Source organism: Thermobia domestica, chromosome 9, assembly GCF_964235325.1.
Source record: "Thermobia domestica chromosome 9, izTheDome1.hap1.1, whole genome shotgun sequence".
Taxonomy (NCBI): domain Eukaryota; kingdom Metazoa; phylum Arthropoda; class Insecta; order Zygentoma; family Lepismatidae; genus Thermobia; species Thermobia domestica.
Genome location: NC_137462.1, coordinates 215,232,122 through 215,253,470, shown reverse-complemented (window position 1 = coordinate 215,253,470; position 21,349 = coordinate 215,232,122). Strand labels below are relative to the sequence as shown.

General features: G+C 32.9%; 1 protein-coding gene across 1 annotated transcript in view; it reads right to left on the bottom strand.

The window, feature by feature from the left end:
• The window catches only part of LOC145661145 (irregular chiasm C-roughest protein), a 944,967-nt gene that overhangs the window by 211,083 nt on the left and 712,535 nt on the right, over window positions 1–21,349 (bottom strand). Inside the window, exon 6 of the mRNA XM_081726593.1 lies at window positions 16,887–17,147. Within this exon, the coding sequence (XP_081582719.1) occupies window positions 16,887–17,147 (261 nt within the window). The remainder of the gene's footprint in view (window positions 1–16,886; window positions 17,148–21,349) is intronic.

The window sequence follows — 21,349 nt, the reverse complement described above, 5'->3', positions numbered from 1 at the left end:
TGAAACGTCACCAACCTGCCCTTAACAGCTTGCAGGAATCTTATCTTCCAGCAGGATAAACACTCCATCTCCGCTCCTTCGTATACCACCAGAACAATCAAAACGCTCTTTTCGTATGCTCTTTCTATTCTGGCATGATACATCTTAGGAAGGAAAGTACTATTTTATTCTAAACATATTGCATAACATATTCGCGACATTCCATAACAGGCAAGGAGTGGACTCATAAGCACTATCATCTCCATTTTCTTGTTATGTAACATTTGACCAGCTCCATGAATTTCTGCTAGTGTTTCACAGGTATAGCAACCCACTATATTTGTACATACTGTACCAAAGAGATCAGGCTAAAAATTGTCATAACCAAACATATTCAACAAAAAATATCACTTTTAACTAGCCAGCTTAACATTGGACTAAGGAAGAAGTTGATCGAGTGCTATACATGGAGTTTCGGACTGTATGATTCAGAGACTTGGACATTTTGAAAGTTAAAGAAATATTTGGGGGGCTTTAAAATGTGGTATTAGAGGAAGATGAGGAAGATAAAATGGACAGAGAGAGTAACAAATGAAGATGTTTTAAAATGGATAGGAGAGATGACGACGTTTGTAGCTAAAGAGACGCAACACTTCAACAAGCAAAAACAACAATCTGTTCACAGCAATTCTACATGAACATATGAGCACCGCAGATATATCTTTTCAACGAGGAATAATTATAACTTTTGATGTATACTTGTCTGAAAGGACAATGGTGGACACACATACACAGCCTCGGCCACTGAAACATAGTAGTAATCTTTTCGGTTTGCTTGTATTTCCTGTTTATACTCCGAGTAACTAATTATCTATTCATCTTTCTTCCTTTCGAACCTCTAAACTTGCTAGTTTTCTTCGAACAGTCACATTATTTTAATACGTTTGGAATTTAGTTTAATTTCATAATTTTCTATTACTTTCTGGCATTATTAACATTTTTAATTTAGATTTTGGAAGACCACATTATTCCATATTAAATAGACATGAAGGCAATTATTTATTGTTTTAGTGTTAAACATTGCTTAATTTGCATATAGGTTTAGGTAATGTATACTTGTTTCTCAGTTAAGAGAGTTGTAATGAAATTGATTTAAAAGTTACGAAGCTATCAGCAAAAGAACACCACAGAAGCAACTGTGATTTAGAATTTTGCTTGCAATTAGGCTACATACTTCCTTTTTATATATAATTCAATACTACAAGGTAATTATATAAATTAAAGCCATCTAATATTAAATCATCATAGCACATAGAAAAATACAGAAGACAAAGTAACGGAGGAATGCACGCTGAACCCATAATCTCTCTTATTGCTTCTCCACAAAACAGGCGAATAATAGCAACAAAAACTGAGGGGGAAGGAAGTAGTACTTCCACGGTAAATAAACAAATACGACCATACACATTATACAGCAGTCAGCACATAACACACATATACATCAAAGACTGACCTCAGTGAAACGTACATAAAATTTCAATGTAAACCACAAAACGAGACAAACACATGCATCATTCATGGATCTCATGTTCTCAATAGCTGCATTTTTCACCCTCTGAGTACCCGTAGATGATGGATAGGTTTACTACTCGATTGACTACCCGTCACGCTCCACAGAATTCTATGTTCTTGTGCATCTCATCGTGACCATACGAGCATAGAGGTACAAAGTATAAGGGGGATGTAACTACACATGCAATATAAAGAGCGATAACAGAACAAAAATATGGGTAGAACATAAATCATTTGCTTTTTCAGAGCAAAAAACAGCTTATCAAAGAGAGAACTAAGCATCACAAATAAACAATAGTGTTGTACTTTTTTCTTTTAGCTAAACGAGGTGTAGGGACTATTTTTAATTAGATGACGTATGTTCTTGGTAATCATTGTTCACATGATGTAATTACGTTGACAACAATGAAGAATTGATTTTTAATCATTATTTTTTGACGTGAATAGAAGAAGATAAATTAGAACGTGCAAACTAAACGCGACAAAGAATACAGTGAAGTTTGTTATATCTTCCTTCTTATCTGAAGAGTATCATCTCACTTTTGGTCGAATGGTGTAAGTGGTAATGCGGCTATTTCCTTTTTAAGACATAGTTTATGGACAAAATGTAAGTATCAATTTTATCTCCTTAATCAAACTATGTAATGAGGCATACAGAAAAAAAAGACTGAAAAATAGTAGACCCAATGTGAAATGTTATGTTAGCTTTCCAATTTTGTTCTCTCATTACTGGCAGAACACTTGATTTAAACTTATAATAATATATGTATTCAGGTCAACGCTAATCTCTCCGAGAGTTATTTTCCAAGAGTTATTTTTTAATATTACAATAGTGCGCCCAAACCTTCAGCCCACTGTACACTACAAGTTAAAATCATGCTTAATTAAAATTTCTAATTGTTTGCGTTTGATAGTTTTTAATGTTTATCTACCAACTACCATACAGTTACACACACACCGGGTGATTCAATAATAACGTATCAGGCCTATATCGCAGCTAATACTGCGCGTAGAGCCTTCAAACAAAAAATTGCATTACCAAACCGTATGTGTAGAATGCAATAAAAATAGTAGTGAGACCAGTGGCGTCTCGTGAATACTTCCAACGGGTGAAATTTCAAAATTTGCAATGGAAAGTGGTATAACTGTTGGAATCGTTAAGAAGGACATTAAATGTCATGCAACTTTTAGGGGACAAACTTTGTCATATCCTTTCCCATTTAGCCGCTAGAGGCGTTGTTGCAGACTTGTATCTGACTACCCGTAGCAGGCCTTTTTTTTTTCAGCTAATAATGCACATAGAACCGTCAAACAAAATATTGAACTGCCAAATCGTATGTGTAGAATGCAATAAAAACAGTAGCGACACCAATGGCGTATAGTGAATATCTCCAACGGCGGTCATCTGCAAAATTTGAAATGGAAACAGGGGTTGGTTGTGCCTCCATTGAAACAAGCGCACAATGGGAGAAACGACGAGAGGAAACACCTTGGCATATTTCTTCCTCGTTGGCAGCAACACGGTCGCATTACTAGGTGAAAGTCAGATGATGCGAGGGTGTTTATGCGTTCGGCTATTATTCGTTCTTCAAATAACGAACAGTACACTACGTTCACATTTAGTATTATCGTTCGTGAGGGGACAAACAACCGTGCTACTGACATCCCCATTATACCTCAATCAATCAATCAAATATTATCATTATTTATTTCGTAATAATTAAGCTGAAACAATACAGTTTAAATTGCAATCGTCACAATGTATTATTGTAGAAATGTATAAGTATTAATACTCAAGATTTAAATAAGATTAATAAATGGCCCTATTTTAAAATAATTGTATTGAAGTAGTACAGTTTTTGAGTTGCAACTAAGTTGTCACAATAGTTTTAAATCGGCAAACTGTCTGCATGCTAACGACATATTTTGGAGTTTGACAGACACCTACTAACATGACTATGTATTATTAGAAATTAGTGTGTCACACAGACAGACATATTTGACCCTTATAATTAGTATTGTAATTTCACGTAAAACGAGTTACAGAGTCTACACTGACATAATATGGCTCTTGTTCTTGTTCTTATATCTTCTAGCATTGTTTCTCTTAATTTAGTTTACTCACACTTTCTCAATGTTTTCTCGATATAATCGATTAATTCATGCGTCTTTTTCCATTCTCAAATACAAATAATTAAAATAGTCTATAAATCTTTCACGTAAAAAAAGATTTAATTGATGTTTTAGGGAAAACCTGATAATCCACCATACAAGCTACTATTTTTACCGTAACTCAACATTTTATTTTCAATTGTGGTGAAACAGAAATTAAATTTATAAAAGTTTGTGTGAGTTTGTCCTCGTTACATTCATAATCGTGAGGTGCCTTCTTAAGTCAATGTTATCATTCGAAATGAAAAAGTTTCAATTACCATATCCAAGTTTACTTTTGTTATTGTTTGTAACATATGTAGTATATATATATATATGTACAATTGATACTGGTGCTTGTCGTCGAATTAAAAACATCTCATAATACCAAAGCCCAAGTACACACATGAAATATTTTATAAGTGATTGCTAGAATAGTAATCAACTTGAGACTGTTGTTTATTATGAAGTAAGACTATTATCGGAATGTCTGGTCATTACAGAGCTCCTGAAAACTGGCAATCATGAATTACAATTGAATTTCTTTGCCACATAACGATGAAATTTTCTTTAAGAAATTCATTCAGATAAATTTAAATTTACGGCAAAATCTATGAAAATCATAAATTCTCGCGATCTTCATTACACAGTTTTATCTTTTACCTTGGGAGACATGATGCAATATTTCGCTAGTTCGAAAATTTGTGGATAAATTTAAAGTGATATATGTACCCTAATAATGCCCTTGACTCTCCATTTCCCTCACATCGTGCTACTTCACGAATTGTAATTGTTATTCACTTTCATGTTTCTAAAAGAATCATTCCCATTTTGGCTCCGTACATATATCCAATACGTAAAACTAAGTATTCGAATTATTTCCTTGAACTTTCTAAGTAGAATATTTGAAGACTGTCTCGAAGAAATTTCTGAAGTTAGGGTAAATCTTACATTAAGTTGGGAATGAGATGAACTAATGCTATTCAAAAGTTAATGTTAATATAATTAGATATATTCTCTTAAAAAATAAATAAGATATCCAAAATTATTTCATCTACTACCTTAAATATTCGGTGTAATATTTTAGTATTGAAATGTAATCTTAATATTAACAATTTACAATTCATTTAGGAGGAACAATTTAGATAGCTTGAATAATTCGGCTTTCTAACAACATTCTTGATTTTATCGTGTATACACAACGCAAATAACAGTAGCCTTTGAATCTAGATAGAAGTCTCTACTTACCCTAATATATGCAAAATATTGTGAAATTAAAATTTTGTGGAGTTTCACGTAACACTTCTGCAAATCTTTTTATTATCTCGTTTGTTAATTTGATCTTACGCTCATTCCCTCAGGGTGCATTCGTTTCTGCGAGTAAATACCCAAAATGTGCATCCGTATGTACAATAGGAAGAATTATACTTTCAAAGATGAAGAATTTTAAATACTTTACTAGTAGTCAAGATGATTAAACATTTTGCATTGTGTAGTAGACTGTATTTTCCGTCATTACTAATCTACTGTTCGTGTTATTTTTTCGTGAAATAATTTCAATTTCTAGACCTTTAAATGCATTTATTACTATTATTATTATTATTATTATTATTATTATTATTATTATTATTATTATTATTATTATTATTATTAACTCAATGGCCTATGGAGTCTGGAAGTTCAACACCGCATCACAAAAACTCTCCATTGACTCCTGTCCTTATTCATCTGTTACTACTTTGTGCTCATATTTCTACGAGATTCATCTTAATATTGTCATCTCATCTCCGTATAGACGTTCCTAATGTTTTTTGATTGAATTTCAATTAAAATACTTCCTACTTTCTCCCATTCTGGCTACACGACATGCCAACCTTAGAACTCTAGATTTTATGATCTTATAGGACAGGAGTGATGAGTGCAGGTGGAATAACAAACGGGTTCACAGTTGAAGTAGGACTTCATCAGTGTTCTACTCTTAGCACATACTTTGCTGCAGTTGTGATGGACGAGTTTACAAAGGGTACGCAAGAGTTAGCACCTTCGAATATGTTATTTGCGGACAACGTTGCGCTGATGAGAGACAAAACAATTGCAAGATAAATTAGGTTCCTGGAGAGAAGCATTGGAGAGCAAAAGGCTTAGAATTAGAAAAGGCTGGATCTTGAATCCTGCGAACTACGCGTTCGCAGGAGGCACCAGAACTCTCACTCGATCACAGCAGCGCATACATATGTTCGTTGTATTACAACAGTGTAACAATGATTATCAATTCATCCTCTCGTATTAAATTTCAGATGGAGCGATACTTTTAAACATTTGGTAATAGTTCTAATGCAAAAATAGAGTTTTGACTATTAGTAAGTTTTGTTCAGGGCTGCACCGACGGAGGTGGTACGAGAGTTTGGATCCCCCAGAACTTTTAATTTTAAAGAAAATTAACACAGTTTCAGCGGGCAAATACACAAAGTCATTTACATTTTGTAGACTACTCCGAAAAATCTTCGGACACAAAAGAGAAATCTTGGGTGTGCTACTGCTTATGTTACTCATTACCTGAGTTTGAATGTCTATGTTGGAAAGAGACATAAAAGGATTGAATATTTTATAGGCCTAACGAGCCCGGAAAAGAATTTTTGCGGGGGAACCTGATTTTAAAGTTCCGCCAATGGATCGAAGACAAAGTAAATATCGATTAATGCACACACTTTTGTAATTTATTGTTTATTAAACTTTTGTTTCAATTGTACTTGTCAAAATACATCTTAGATATATATATATATCTTAGTTGTGTCTTGTGCTTATTTAATGAAAAATGCTATTAATTATTAAAATTGAAACTTTGTTTAGTATTCAGCCACAGCCAATTAGTTAGAAATTTGAAATTTTTCGTTAATATTCATAGGCAGATTACAGATATTGAAGAAATTTGCAAGTGTAACAATTATTTGAATAATTTTTGTCCATTAAAACTTTCTACTCTTTTATTATGATTTAGGTGGGGGCGCATAAATATTATTTGCTTAAATTTAAGAAATGTCTAGAACCGGCCCTGGAATTAGCAAAACCAAGAGAGAATATTTGCACTGTCTAGTCAGCAAAAATGAAATCGGAAATACAAAAATACAATTAGACAAAGAAGATATGATAATGACAAAGAAATTCCAATATTTGGAATCAATACTACAGGAAAATAAAGGAATAGAATATGTAAACAGTAGAATTAGAAGGTGGTTGACAAAATGGAGAGAAGTAGCAGTATAACTGTAGGATGCCAATAAGCCCGAAATTTACGAAAACAGTAGTAAGACCTGCCATATTATACGAAGCGGAATGTTGGACGACGAAAAAAAAAGAACAGAAGTTGAATGATGTGAAGATCAAGATGCTACGATGGATGTGTGTAGTTACGCGGAAGGACAAAATTAAGAATTAAGTAATCCGAGGAACAGTACAGGTGATAACCGTAGTAGAAATTGAAAGAAAATAGACCTCGGTGGTTTGAATATGTAAGAAGAAGACCTTCGGAACAGTAGCTTACCGAATGGATGCTATAGAACTGAATGGAAATGGAATACAAACGCGAGGGCGACCAAAGAAGTGGGGAGATTGTGTAAAGTACAATGTAGTACAGTGTGGTGTCATGTAATGAATGACATACGATGGAAACAGACGGGAGATAGTGATCCGAAAATCAGACATTAGCTAACTGGGAAAAAGGTTAAAAGAAGTCATAGTCAATAATAAAAGAAACATTATTATTAGCAGTAGTAGTAGATTTCAACTTGTGAAATGCGATATCTTCTTTGCTCATTACTAAAGTGTATTCAATGTAAGAAACACACCTGGGATAAACAAATGACGTACTACAATGAAATACAATTGGCTGGAGTTGTAAATATAGTTCCGTGATTGACGTAATTGCCTGTTTGTAATTGGTTAAAGAGATGAACTATTTTTTCACATTGTTTCGTATAATACTCCACCCATTTGGTAGATGAGACGAAAAAATATTAATTCACAGAGTAAAATATACTACTACAAATTACCAAACATTTTCCGGGGGAGGAATCTCGGACACCCCTCCCCCGTAATTATCTTCTAGCTATGCTTGCTTTATAACCGAGATATAACCGAGATATAAGAACAGCTGACCGAAGCAGAAATCTCGCCGTGAAGCACGTGCTTGACGCGGAGTGATAAAAAACTGTTTTGTTTATCTCAGGTGTGGTTCTTACGTTGAAGACACAATAGACCGCACACGGTACATATAAGATATTCGGTTTTTTTCTTTTTTTTGGGCAATAACCTGCTATTTCCTTCTACCAAATGTTTCGTAAATTTCAAAATTCCGGGAAAGATTTTTTTTTTTTACCAACATTGAATAATTCTTGAAATTTTAACTTCGATTTGATTGATTAGACAATTTTTCTTTTCAGCCCTGAGGGTATACGAGACGGAATTCATTGTTTAAAGTGTGATCCAAATTACTAGTCAACGTGGCAGGTACTATACCAAGAAAGATGTCGAATTAAAATCTCCAAATAGTTAGAGAACTCTACTGTCACACTTCTATTTTACTCTAATATCTGATGTAAAAATGCCTGCCCCAATGTCAATCTATTTTAGCTGAAGGTATTTGATCTCCATTTACTTTATCTGAATAAGGGATTACTCTAGTACATACAAGAACGATATTCAATATGTTGTTCTAACCTCTTCGATCCCGAGCATATTTTTGGTGAGAAATTAATGTATTTCTGTATTTGTTTTAGTCTATCGCCTTGGCGCTTCTATTTGTTTCAGTCTGAATTCTAAACACAAGTCGACACAATATTGCCAACATTTCTAAAACTGTAGAGAGATTCACCAGTGTTGCAAACTCATTGAATAAGTAGCTAAAGTGATATTTGCTACTACTAAGGTTATATCTCCTATGTCTCCTGAGAGTAATGGGTAATTGCTGCAAACTTATGTTCTCTTTCTTAGTTATAGACGATATTATACATTCTATACCGCACAATCACTAATAATAAAATGTAATCTTTTTAAATTCTTCAAATATCTAGATGCAGATGTAAAAAAAATATATATACTTAAAATTGAGTCGCAGGTCGGCTTATAATTATAAACACTTTTAATAAACTGAACGCACACACGTAGTTTCAAAAATGAACTAATCAAAGAATCTAATATATTGAACTGTTTTATGCTCGTTAGCTTTTAGAATTGAAGTTTAGCGTCCCTTTCAGCACCAAGGCTATATAAGACATGGACCTACAGTTTAAGATGGAATCCGAACCACCGTGATTAGTTCAAATTCTAACGCTATCCCACCGAGAATCGAAGCCGGGATCCCATGCAACAAAGGCGCGAACGAAAGCCATTAAGCATGCCGAGGTGGCACTATAGACTCTTTTTATTGATATTTTCATCCCAAATATAATCTCCTCACATATCTGTACTCCTCATATCTGGGGCTGAGAAGTAAAGTAGTATAAATCATAAAATATTAATTTCACAGGAGAAGCGAAAAAGTGTTTGCAAGACAATATTTTGTTAAATTGCGTCGTTTGTTTATTGACGGAAAACTTGTTCACTTCCTGCGTTCCAGTTGCCCACATCTCAAAACGTTTCTAGTGTTCCTCGTACTAATGTAAGTAAAGAAAAATATAATAACTCAATTTCGGCCAAAAAGTGACTTGGCATAATTTAGTTTTCAGCCCCAGAATGCATATCATAGGATAATTCTTTTATTTAACAATGTTTCTAGTAATGTTAACACTAAAATAATCCAATGTTTCTAAGGAAACACGGACATTTCATGATAACAAAGATACTTATATTTTAAGAAAAACAAAGTAAATGCAACAAAGTGAGTACTCTGTCTAATTTTAGGTAATATCGAATTTCAATATTTCTTTTCTAACGTAGTGCTTTTGTGTAACAAACAGTGGTTACTATTAGAGACAGATTTTTCTGGGGCGGATTTTTTTTATGAAAGAGGGCCCTTTTGAGGAAAAAACAACGGAATTGTTTGCTTTTTGACATTTTATGATTTTCCTATTGAAGTACCACCTTTGTTTTCGTGTTGAGAATTCTATAATTAAGGAACTATTTTTACAGCAATTCGTAACTTGTAAATTCTGTGTTTAGTTCTGTCTTTACTAATTTTCGAACTAGCAATTCATTGATGTTCAGCAAGTCTAAGTTATGCAATCCAACACATCAGAACGATCATGTTGGATGTCTAATCATTTTACAAAGTACCTGAAAGTTACACATCTTGTTATGTGTTTTACTAATTGAATAAAACAAGTTGGCAGACAAGAAAAAAAGTATCATAAAGCAAGAAACAGATACAAACACGTTTTGGTTTTGGTATAGAATTTAGCTTACATCTCGTTCTCTGTTCATGAAACATTTTGTTGTGAGTTTTAGACATTCTATTAACATCTATGAAGAGATCAGTTTACGAAACTAAAGCAATAAATCCGCTTTAGTTATGATGTTAGTTTAACGCTATTAAAAGTACATTATTTACAGAATTTATCCTTTCTTTGGTGTTATATTAATATATTCGAAGTGGGAATTTACGTATAACACGCTCAAATGTCAACGGCCTCAATAATTGTTATGTATACAGATAGATAGATAAACTTGTTCTACGTAACCTCTGACGCAAGATATCTTTAACTCCCAAAACATTGTAACTGAACTTTATGTATAGATCCAAAATGAAAATTTTAATTTACTAAATCTAACTACTACATTTTCAGAACAGTTACTACTAACGCTACTAAATTTTCACTAAAATATTTTTTGTTGTAGAAAAAACTCTAATAACCCTACAAGCAATTCGTTTGATCTAGAAAAAACATTGTGTCTTTCCATTCGCCTTTTTCTTCCCCATCAAGTGATTACAACATTATTGAACTCATGATATTCTTCTCTCTTCAGAATACCGTTACTAAATGTTTATTTCTATGATATAATACAAAAAGAAAGATAAATGTATTGTTATTTCTTCCCTAAAATTGAAATGTTCAATGCAAAAAGCCGTGGAAACAAGACTTCGGTTTCTTTCCAAAACAACGGTGTTTTTCTTTCGAGTCCTTGCATCTTTATTTACTCTGTTCCATTATACATGCAAGAATGCAAGAACTGGCAAGAAAATGAGCCCACTTCGGTGCACTTACAACTCCAAAGAGAACATTCTACATGCTCCATAAGTCAGGAAATAGACGCTGTAGAGTGTCTCGTTTTTTGTTCTGCATATATCCCCGAAGCACCTATGCTGCTACTGGTAAGAAGTGTAATTTTTTTTTAAAAAAAAGCTCCTTTTCTACTAACATTTAACCATTTTATTATTATTATTTGATCCTTCCAAAAATTCCAGTTAATATTCTACTCCTTATAATAATGTGCATGGTAATATAAACAAAAATCATAATCACTACTTTGCTAGTATGGACCGGTAACTTTCCACAAGTTGACGAGCTTCCATGTTCCTATCCGACTTCGATGGGTAAATTATCATAATTCTTTTATATCGTTCAAAAATTTCATCATTTTTATCTATTACCATGTCTTCAATTACGCTCTTAAAAATATTTTTCTTCTCTTTAACAATGCCATAATCCATAACCAGTTTCCTTTTCCTTTCAATTATCTGCAACACTGTACTTTTCTTCCACAGTTTTTTTCTCTGATACTTCTAAATATATATTTTATTACACTACACTAATTAACTCACTCTTCGCAATCGCATATTTTGAAAACCTCCTCATTTTTCATAACTTTCCCAATGATTATATTCTGTATAATTATTGAAGAATTTGAAATAATACATTTGGTGAAAACTGTTCTTCAAGACTCACTAACTACATGTTTATTCTTCTAAAGAAGACAGCAAAATGTAATAAAGCAAAACCTTTAATCAATCAAGAAAGTTAACTTTCTATTGTATTTCCTAGAAGTCGTTAAATGTATTGCTATTATGAGATGGCAGTGACAGAAATTGTCACTGAAATATATAAACTGAAAGAAAATAATTACCTAAGTATTATCGGTCCGGAAATAAATATGGAAACATACAAACGTCATTCAAATATTTTCTATTTCGGAATAGACATGGAAAGTTAGTATTCGTCAAATACAAAGAAATTATTGATTATTTTTTCATTGTAAATCTAATAACATAATTTTTCTAGCCGAAACATGTTAATTTCAGAAAATTGGAAAATTTCGAAGGCAAAGATAATAACAATACTACTAATAATAATAATGATTATGGAACATTCTGAGGCAGGAGCAGCATGTGGTGGCAGAATAACGAGAAGCGATGAATTTTCATGATTTTGATTTCAATTGTACAACTCAGCATCCAACAAAATTGCACGCATACATAAATTCAATTATTGAAATATTCTCTCTCTCACCCTTTTTCTTTTTCTCTTATTCATCCCTTGGTCTCCGCGCCACGCTCTATGGCTTCTAAATGAACTACAACGTCCCTATTAATTACCTCACTTCCGGTTGTCATGTTTCACTGGTCGCCATCATAGCTCTATCCCAATAGTGGAACCTTGTTATTAAAAAATAGAAAAAGAAAGAAAGAACTCGGAGTATTCATAGTGAGTGCTCTTTGTCCAATTCCTGCTCAATTTACATCCCAATAATAATGCTAACATCATGATGAGGGGTACTATGACCTTTCCATCTCCCTTTCTCTCCGTTCCATTAATTTGTACGGAATAAAGAAAAAACTGGTACACATTTCGCGTTTGTTTGTTTTGAGTTATGTTCTTCTCAAACATTCTCCAACTGTGTTCATTTTGTGCTTTCTATAGTTCATTTGTAGAGTTACAGATGTCACTCCTGCAGAGGTTTTCAATTGTTTGGAAAATTATTAATTTATTGCATTTTAAGCAGTGATATCACTTGGGGCTTGAGGAGGGTCAATTACCCTCTGAGTAAGGTATGCTAACGCAAAATTTACTTATATTGGAGAGTCCTGAATCCTCTTTCCAAAAACAGAAACCTGATGCTGTTAATAATAAGATATATTCAGTTACAAGACGCAAGAAGCATAACAACTACTACGTAGGTACGAGATGTTTTAAAAATTCAATGATCGTGGTTTTGAAGTACCCTGATATAGGATAAACATTCATGAAAAAATTAGAATTTTTGGAGATGGTCGAGCGGCACATGCTTGATCACTTAGAATGGGTTGACTTTATATCGAAAGGTTAGAGTGTAACTCAAATAGATTCATTGGCAGCCAAAGAATACAGAAGGCGAAGCCCTTCGGCTGATAATGATCATAAATTACAATTATTTTAGAGAATGTTTCATTTAGGAAGCTTGATTTTATTTAAATATAAACCTAATCATGATGCTATGTTAATTACCTCTAGGTTGTAGTGTAACATTAATACGTGAAATTATAGTGATACGATTTCTAACTCATAACTGACATAGTTTTAAAAATATCATGCTTGTTGTATGTCTGATATACCACAATTATATACTTTAGCTCTGTACGCAATGTACTCATTCTTTCAACATGCCTATCATCAGTATACTGATTGACCTTACATCTCTGAAGAAACATATTAGTCTATTATTTACAACCGATTGCTTAAGTAAAATCTTGTGCTGCTTGCACAAAACAATTGTTAAGATATATTATTAGGAATTTATACCTTTCTGTATACAACACAAAACCTAGCACATTAAGCCAGATGAACTCTGTACTGGATATGCAAAATTTAGTTGGTAATTTCATTTTTTGCTCTTAAACAGAGTGTCAGTCAGCTGGTGAATAACAAGCTCCAAACTTGCTTCCAGGTAGATCTACACAGAGGTTATAACATTGTTATGATAAAAGTAAATTGTCTTCTTGTGAGCTTCTTAGGAGCTTGTAGCCTAAGTCCTGTTGTCTGAAAGAATCTTCAATTGTAATATTTTCAGTGATGAAAGACTCTTCAATAGTAAGTTTTCCGTAGTATTTTATACATAATACTGATATAGAAGTTTTGATTTCACTGCCTTTCTGACTGCTTGTTAAGCTCTGGGGTGAGAAACCTTACTCTTCTCCGACGGTAAGCTCTCAGTCCTTGGTAATCGTAGAGTACACGAGAAATCGATATGTTCGAAATGTTATTTTTGCGATCCATCAAAGATTGCATCCTCACACAATTTCCCGCCACTTTAACTACCACTACCTTTCCAGATACTCATCCTTATTTAGTGTCTGACATCGGCAATCATTGGCAATCCTGGTTTTAGTAAAGCTTTCAGTAATTCGCTAGATCAACTATTGTGTACTATTGAAGTTCTTAAACATATTTAAAACCTCCAGGAAACCTCAAAAGACGGCAGGATTAATGAGGTTCACAGTTTCAGTGGTAAAGCGTTCCCCTCCAGTGCTTTGGGGTCCCTGGTTCGATACCAGCTCGCGCCGTGTGAACTTTGTGGTGGTCAAACAGAGCGTTCGTGGGTAGTCTCGGGGTTCTCCTGTTTCCTCCCACTTTCTTAATTCCACTACTTCATTCATTTCTCATAATTACCGTCTCCTTTAGCCTAACCGTCATAATCGTGGGACGTAAGAAAACTGAAAAATTTTATTTCATTTCATTTTTCCAACAACTCTACACGATCCTCATCATTTGACTTCTCCGGACGTCGACAGGCGTCAAAATCAACGTAAAGCAGCAGATTCCAATACGATTTCCTCAACAGACTTAAACAGGGACCCAAGAACCTCATGTCTCCCCTTTGTAAGATCTTCAACGACATGTTCATCACTGGTCATACTTCAACTAACTGGAAATAAACATATATAGTAATGATATCTAAACGTAACAAGAATGTGCACTATGCGTAGAACCATAGTCTGATCAGCTTCTTATCGTACCTGGATAAACGCGTTCTGCAGTGCCAAATCCTCAGAATCAGTTCATTCTTCCGGACCATCAGTTCACTTTTGATTCAGAATTTTGTTCCGTTGTGCAGCATACAAGAATAGTAGAAAGTGGCATCTGTATTCAACGGCAAGGCGCAAACACACACACATTAGGATTTTTTCCAATGCAGAGAAAATGTTACCAAGAATTGGCATGCTGCACAGTGGGACAAAAATTCAAAACAGTGTTCAAAACTATATAAGTTTTGGAAAGAGTGAACTGAAAACTTAAAAAGTGGAGCACTTCCTAGTCTCACCCAGAGGGTTAATGTTTAGTCGTCCAAGTCAATTTAATTATATTAAAAGGTTGAAAATTAAAATAGCTGTATAGAAAATAATGAAAATCGACTTTTATTTCAAAATTAACAATTTCGATGTCGTTCTTGTCACTACGCCTAAAATGGAAGTATATCACTTTTTTTAAAGAAAAAAAAAGGCTGTCTGCTTAGCAAAACATTTTTCTGAAAAATATGTTCATGTGACCAAAATAAATATTAACTGATATAATTATGTTAAAAACAAAGGGTATGTTTCAAGCGTATTACCGACGTCATTGTCACTAAATTCCACATGAAGTGTATCAATGTAAAAGAAAGTTGTTGGTTTAGTTTAAACGCAATTTTATCTTGCTTTTTTTGCTGTATTTACTCGGTCTTTACACTAGTGAATTTGTTCACTAATTGGCATCTAAGAATGCACTACGTAACATTTTTAGATATTGTTAACTTTTCATTCGAACACTCTAATATGTTATTCCTATACCGTGAGAAGGTATTTTGCTTTGCATCTTGCTAAAGAAAAGATTGGAGTGAGTAAATGCAAATCCTAATCTTCCGTGGGATAATTCGATACCCTAACTACTTGACCACGCCGAAAATTGGTAAATTCAATTCATATTAGTGATCTTTAAATCACTCACTCTTTGCAACCTGATTCTTTAATGATTAGTTTAATTAATTTACTGTGGTATATAATTTATGTGTTTCAAATGTTTTGATATGAAAAATGTGTTTGATTAGTATGAAAACTATTCCATTTGGAATATTCTTTAGAATATTAATGGAATATAATTTTATCTAATGAGAGTATTGTTGACTCCGTGTGTACCCTTTTTAGTACTTAAGGTTAAGATGGTCCTTTTTGTAACTATTTTAATCAGAAATCTATTTTTTTTGGGTAGTTTGCAATCTACGGATAAAAGGTGTAGCAATTAATTTCCTTAAGTAACTCATGACGTCTGCATCACTGCTACGCATTAAAACTATTTTATTCACTATTATCTCGTCATCTTATGTACGTTATAATATAATGTAGTACATTTGAAAATAAAAAGTTCATATCGAGTTGGCGACAATGTATTCCGTTGTTTTTGGATAGCTTCTAAAGTATGTATGATGTTACCAAAAATGTTTACCAATTGCTAAAATAGATTTCAAGGTATATGAATTTATCTTAAAATTTACCACTGTCTGACTTCATGTTCCTCATAACTTTATTGTGCCATAACTTAATTATTTATGGCAATTACCAACTTTAGGATATGTTACACATTCGGAGAGGTTATGTGTATTTATGGTGCCAGATAATTCAAAACTCACTTTATAATTCGAAATCATTTCTGTAAATTAGCTACAAGTTATAATATATACTTCGATATCATTTCGAAATTTAATTATCCCTATATATTCAAAGTGCTTTCACCACTTTCAGTATTAATATTATATAAATATTAAACTTTGAGTTATAAGTTTTCTACTTTACGTTCTTTCTCACAAGGAGTAGTCACTATGAAATTGTTACAGAAAACCAGTAATAGAAATGAAAAATAAACATAATTCTTCTTCAAGTATAGTGAACAATAAATCTCAACACGTGTCTTTTAAGTTAAAAGAGAAAGAACGGGTAAAATAAGAAACATACCCCAATACACAGGAGGAGAATACTAGGCAAAATCAAAGTAAATGCCTTTTTATTTATTTTCTTTCGCTCTTTCGTCCTGACTACAGTTTTATTGCAATATCTTCTCCAAGCACTATTTATGTTCACTTCACCAGGAGAACGAAATAAATAAAAAAAAGCCAGCGAACGAAACCAGAAGTGAGAAACAAAATAAAAAAAAGCACATAAAGAACCGGAGGCCAAACTCTGCTCGTAGAGCGAAACAATGCTATTTATTTATGAATTAACTCAGATCGAAGGAAGAGATACTCACATTTTACGTCCAGCTTCACCGACAGCATGTCGCTGGTTCCGACGGAGTTCTTGGCTTGGCATGTATATGTTCCAGAGTAGTTTCTGTGAACGGGTTTGAAAACAATTTCGTCTCGAGAACTATAGAAGGCAGTGTCTTCATTTCGTCGCCAAAGAATATCGGCTGGGGGATTTGCATCCGCTACGCAGCGTAGATGAACGGAATGTACATTTTCTTCCAAGTCTTGTGTTGGAGCCCCTACGAGAGTTACGACAGGTGCATCTGGAACAGAAACAAAGAAAGAACTAAGTAAATAAAATGAAAAAAAAACAAAACAAGTAAAGAAAATTTCCACAATTCGTATATATAGAATACCAGAAAGATTGATATATAGGTTACAGGCTACACATTAGCTCCAAATTTACAGGAAACAAAATTGTATTTATGGTATTTATTATACTTTACGATGGACAACATATACTGTATATGACTTTCCTCTAGAAGAAATTGTGTTGGTGCTATCACCAATTCGAAGAAGCGTTAATGATCCCTTTACAATATACAGCGTACTAGATATACTTATTAAAATTATCACCAAATAAATATTCCAATTAGTTAGGTAAATGAAACGCCTAGTGGTATATTTAAAACATATTTTATAGACAAGAAATAAACGTCATTAACGTATCTGTACGGCATGTTGCGTACAGTTAGTAAAATGATATTAGTAGAAAATAAAAGAGTTTGATTGGTTGGTTGAAGTTTAGCGTCCCTTTCCAGCTCCGAGGTCATATGATATATGGACCTATAACCTAAGGTGGGATCCGAACCACCATAATGCAGTAATCAAACCCTTTCACACTGAGAAAAAAATGTAGGTAGCGTACTTAAAAAGTAGGTTACATGCGTAATTCCTGTAGTTTTGGACTTAACGTACAACAGACGTATAATTAAAAACGAACGTTTTATAATACTTTCCGTATAAGTGTTCCATCTATACTAATTTCCGTATGAAACAATATAGGCGGTCAGGATCTGATATACAACGTAAATAACATATAGCTGAGAAATATAACATAAGTATATGCATGTGATATACGGAAAATTGTTAGATGTCAGACATCCTACAACGGCATGATATAATATCTAAGAGCAGTGCGTATGAATCATATGTATAATGTATGCTCCATACTGATTTCTGTAGTAAGCAAAAGGATTTTGTATATTTGTGCAATATACTGCTGTCCGGAGAACGGATTTTTCTTAGTGCACCAACGGCGTATGCGTGCTAGCAACTAGACTATCATAGACACCTGAAATGAAGAACTATTGAAAGATTTACTCTACATATGGTAAAATAATATTATAATAGACACACTTTTATCATTATTTCGATGCAAAAATAAGAAACGATAGCATAGCTTCTAGATTTTCTTTTTTGCTGTAGTACAATTTAAAAATAAGTTTTCAAACACAGTGATATGAAGTAAATGTATGAGAATACAATATTGTTTTTGCCCTAAGAAAGTTATTCCACTCGCTGAAGGTAGTTCTATTTTTAACCCAACGTAAATATACAGAGAGTGACTGGAAATCCAAAGAAAGCGTTTCGAACACATTTTAGGACATATGACTTGAAGTATACAATTCATTAAGGAAACGAAAGTAACTGTTTATCTTGATTTTTTGGCTTATTGATTGTATGGAGAATTATTTTTGTTTCAAGTGAAGATAAGTTTTTATTATTTGTTTTTATTTCTTTTTCGTAAGGATATAAGGAGTTTATTAGATTATCTACCATAGGTTAACAAATGCATTGCTCTACATCGTAATATAAACACAATTATAAAATTGAGCGAATGTACACAGAAGATAATTGAATTACAATGTAATTCTTCAGCATATCTGACATTTTGATGGATTTTTTTGTCAAAAATTAGGATGTAAATGGCCTTTTGCTTTTTACTGGATCGGACCAAATATAACAACGAAGAGTCTCCATGTGAAAACATATAAATCTATTAACAGATTAAAAATTTGTGTTTTTATCGTTTATACAAATTTAAAAATGAGGGAAATATATAGATCGATTAATTAAAAGGAATGACCGTTACAAAAATTCAAATTTGTAACAATTATGTCAAAATTCGAAATCTACTGGACAGTACTCTTTGAAGAAAAGAAATTTGAAAATATATGTATTTACTTTTTCTTGTCTGAAACAATTTATTTTCCAGAATGTAGAGAGAAAACCACGGAAAAGAAATCTACTTTCGTCATACAGAGAGATTTGAAAGGTTTTGAAGCGAAATAAGGAGGTCAGAACCCGTTACTGTTAAAGAAAAGCAGCTTTGCCTTCTTTTCCAATGCGATTGGTTCTCCTTTATTTTTCTCTTTCTCGCTTCCCTAACTGAAATGTTCGCTGTCAAGGCATGAAATGAAAAATCAAAAGAGTTTTGAGACTAAGTTTAAGGAAACTACGCAAACTTCAAGTTTAAACAAAGCTACAGACCAAGTGTTTTTACTTGCCATTAATATAATGGAAGGTTAAGTCAATATTATATATAAGAACAAGACTATAGAGTTACTGATATACTCTATAATAATCTAGTAAATAATTATAAATAAAAATTAGTAATAGTAACTCAATAATAATGTAAAACATATAAATAAATGTTTAGGTACAGCAGTAACAAATTCAAATGGTATCCATTAATATTACAAATCTATATTATTTGCAGCAATCTCATTATAGTACTACGTAAAGATCACTTCATCATAGAAATAAAAGCGTAATAATATGGACGCAGCCAAGAGCTGATATGTAACATTTAGGCAAAAGTAACTTGTACATCAATTGGTTCCCCATCTTGAGTCAAAATATAGTCAAATAATCTTAAAATTATTGACAGATTTTATTTGTGACTAAGAACAAAATCATCATGATATACAGGTATAGCATTTTGCAGCAAGATTGGGAACAACAATCAGAATCAATTAATATATAAATGATTTTTGGCTAAATGTGACATTTCAGCTTTTATTTTGTGGCCACAGTAGTAGATGAATTGGGAAAAGGCATATATATATATATATATATATATATATCTTGTACAAGTTGTTTTAAGATCCCCGAATATCAGAAAAATTGAAGTATTTTTTCTTCCCTCTGACATAGAATGAACATAGAATTCTGAATGATGCAATAGAAATATATTACATTTATCATACTAAATATTACTAAATTTTGTATGTCTGGGATTAACTTCCTTTGTATATGAACAAGGTCCTTGTTTGTTTTCACATATTACTTATTATAGTAAACAAAGGGGCCGCGGTGGCTCAGTGGTAGAGCGTTCACCTCTGGTGCTTGGGGTCCCTGGTTTGATCCCAACTCGTGCCAAGTGAACTTTGTGATGGACAAACACCGTGTGTGGTGGATTTCCTTGGGGTTCTCCAGTTTCCTCCACTTTATTCATTCCACCATTTCACTCATTTCTCATCATCACCGTCTCCTTTATCCTAACCAGCATAACCATGAGACGTAAAATTCACAAATTTCATTTCATTTTATTATAGTAAACAACATTTCCTGCTAGCCCAGCGACAAGATCTCTCTGTGTTTTTCAACATAAGGGTAGTTTGAAACTTAATCAAATTGAAAATTAAGATAAATTTAGAGGAGAACATTTTTATAAGTTCAGTATTATATATTATTATTACAACATTACGTTACAAGCAATGTTTGGATACCTACTATTTGAGCACAAATAAAGTCATATGACATCTTTATAGTAAAAGACAAATAATGCATTATAGTGGAAGTATTAAATCAGTTTTTTCATGATTAGTAAATTTCTGATTTACTAATTCTCCAAAGTTATCTTTTCATTTTGGAGATTGTAATCTATATTTTAAAGCATAGAAACAGTAAGAGTGTCCGCTCAATCAGAAAATGCTTGTACTTTCTTGGAGAAGTGAGAGAGTTTTCCTTTGTTTTAGGGATGAACATTTAACCATTATATGATAATAAATACTGAATATTGCAGACATATTTGTTATAGAAGACAAGTTTGCATTGTCTTGCTATGCAAAACAAGTTTGCATAGTCTTTGTATAGTCATCTTAAGATAAAATTAATTTTCAATTAACTAAATTACCTATTTCGAAAATTTTTATATTTAACACCTTAAAAAAGAAGAACGACTTAGGCATGCATATATAGGATATATAAGAAGCTTGCTTCCAAACACGATTTACATGTTTTCTTTGTAATTGTACTAGAGAGAAGGAAAGTGATATTTATATAGTACCTCCGTTGACGGAATATGTTTCAGCGTTATAGGTTACATAAGGTTATATGTAAAGACATGTCGAAGCGTAAAATTACCTTTTTTAAACCCACAAACCGTTAAAAAATACTAAAGACTTAATATTGACATTTTAAAAATAGTTCAACACTTTCCATTAGGAATCACTGGTTT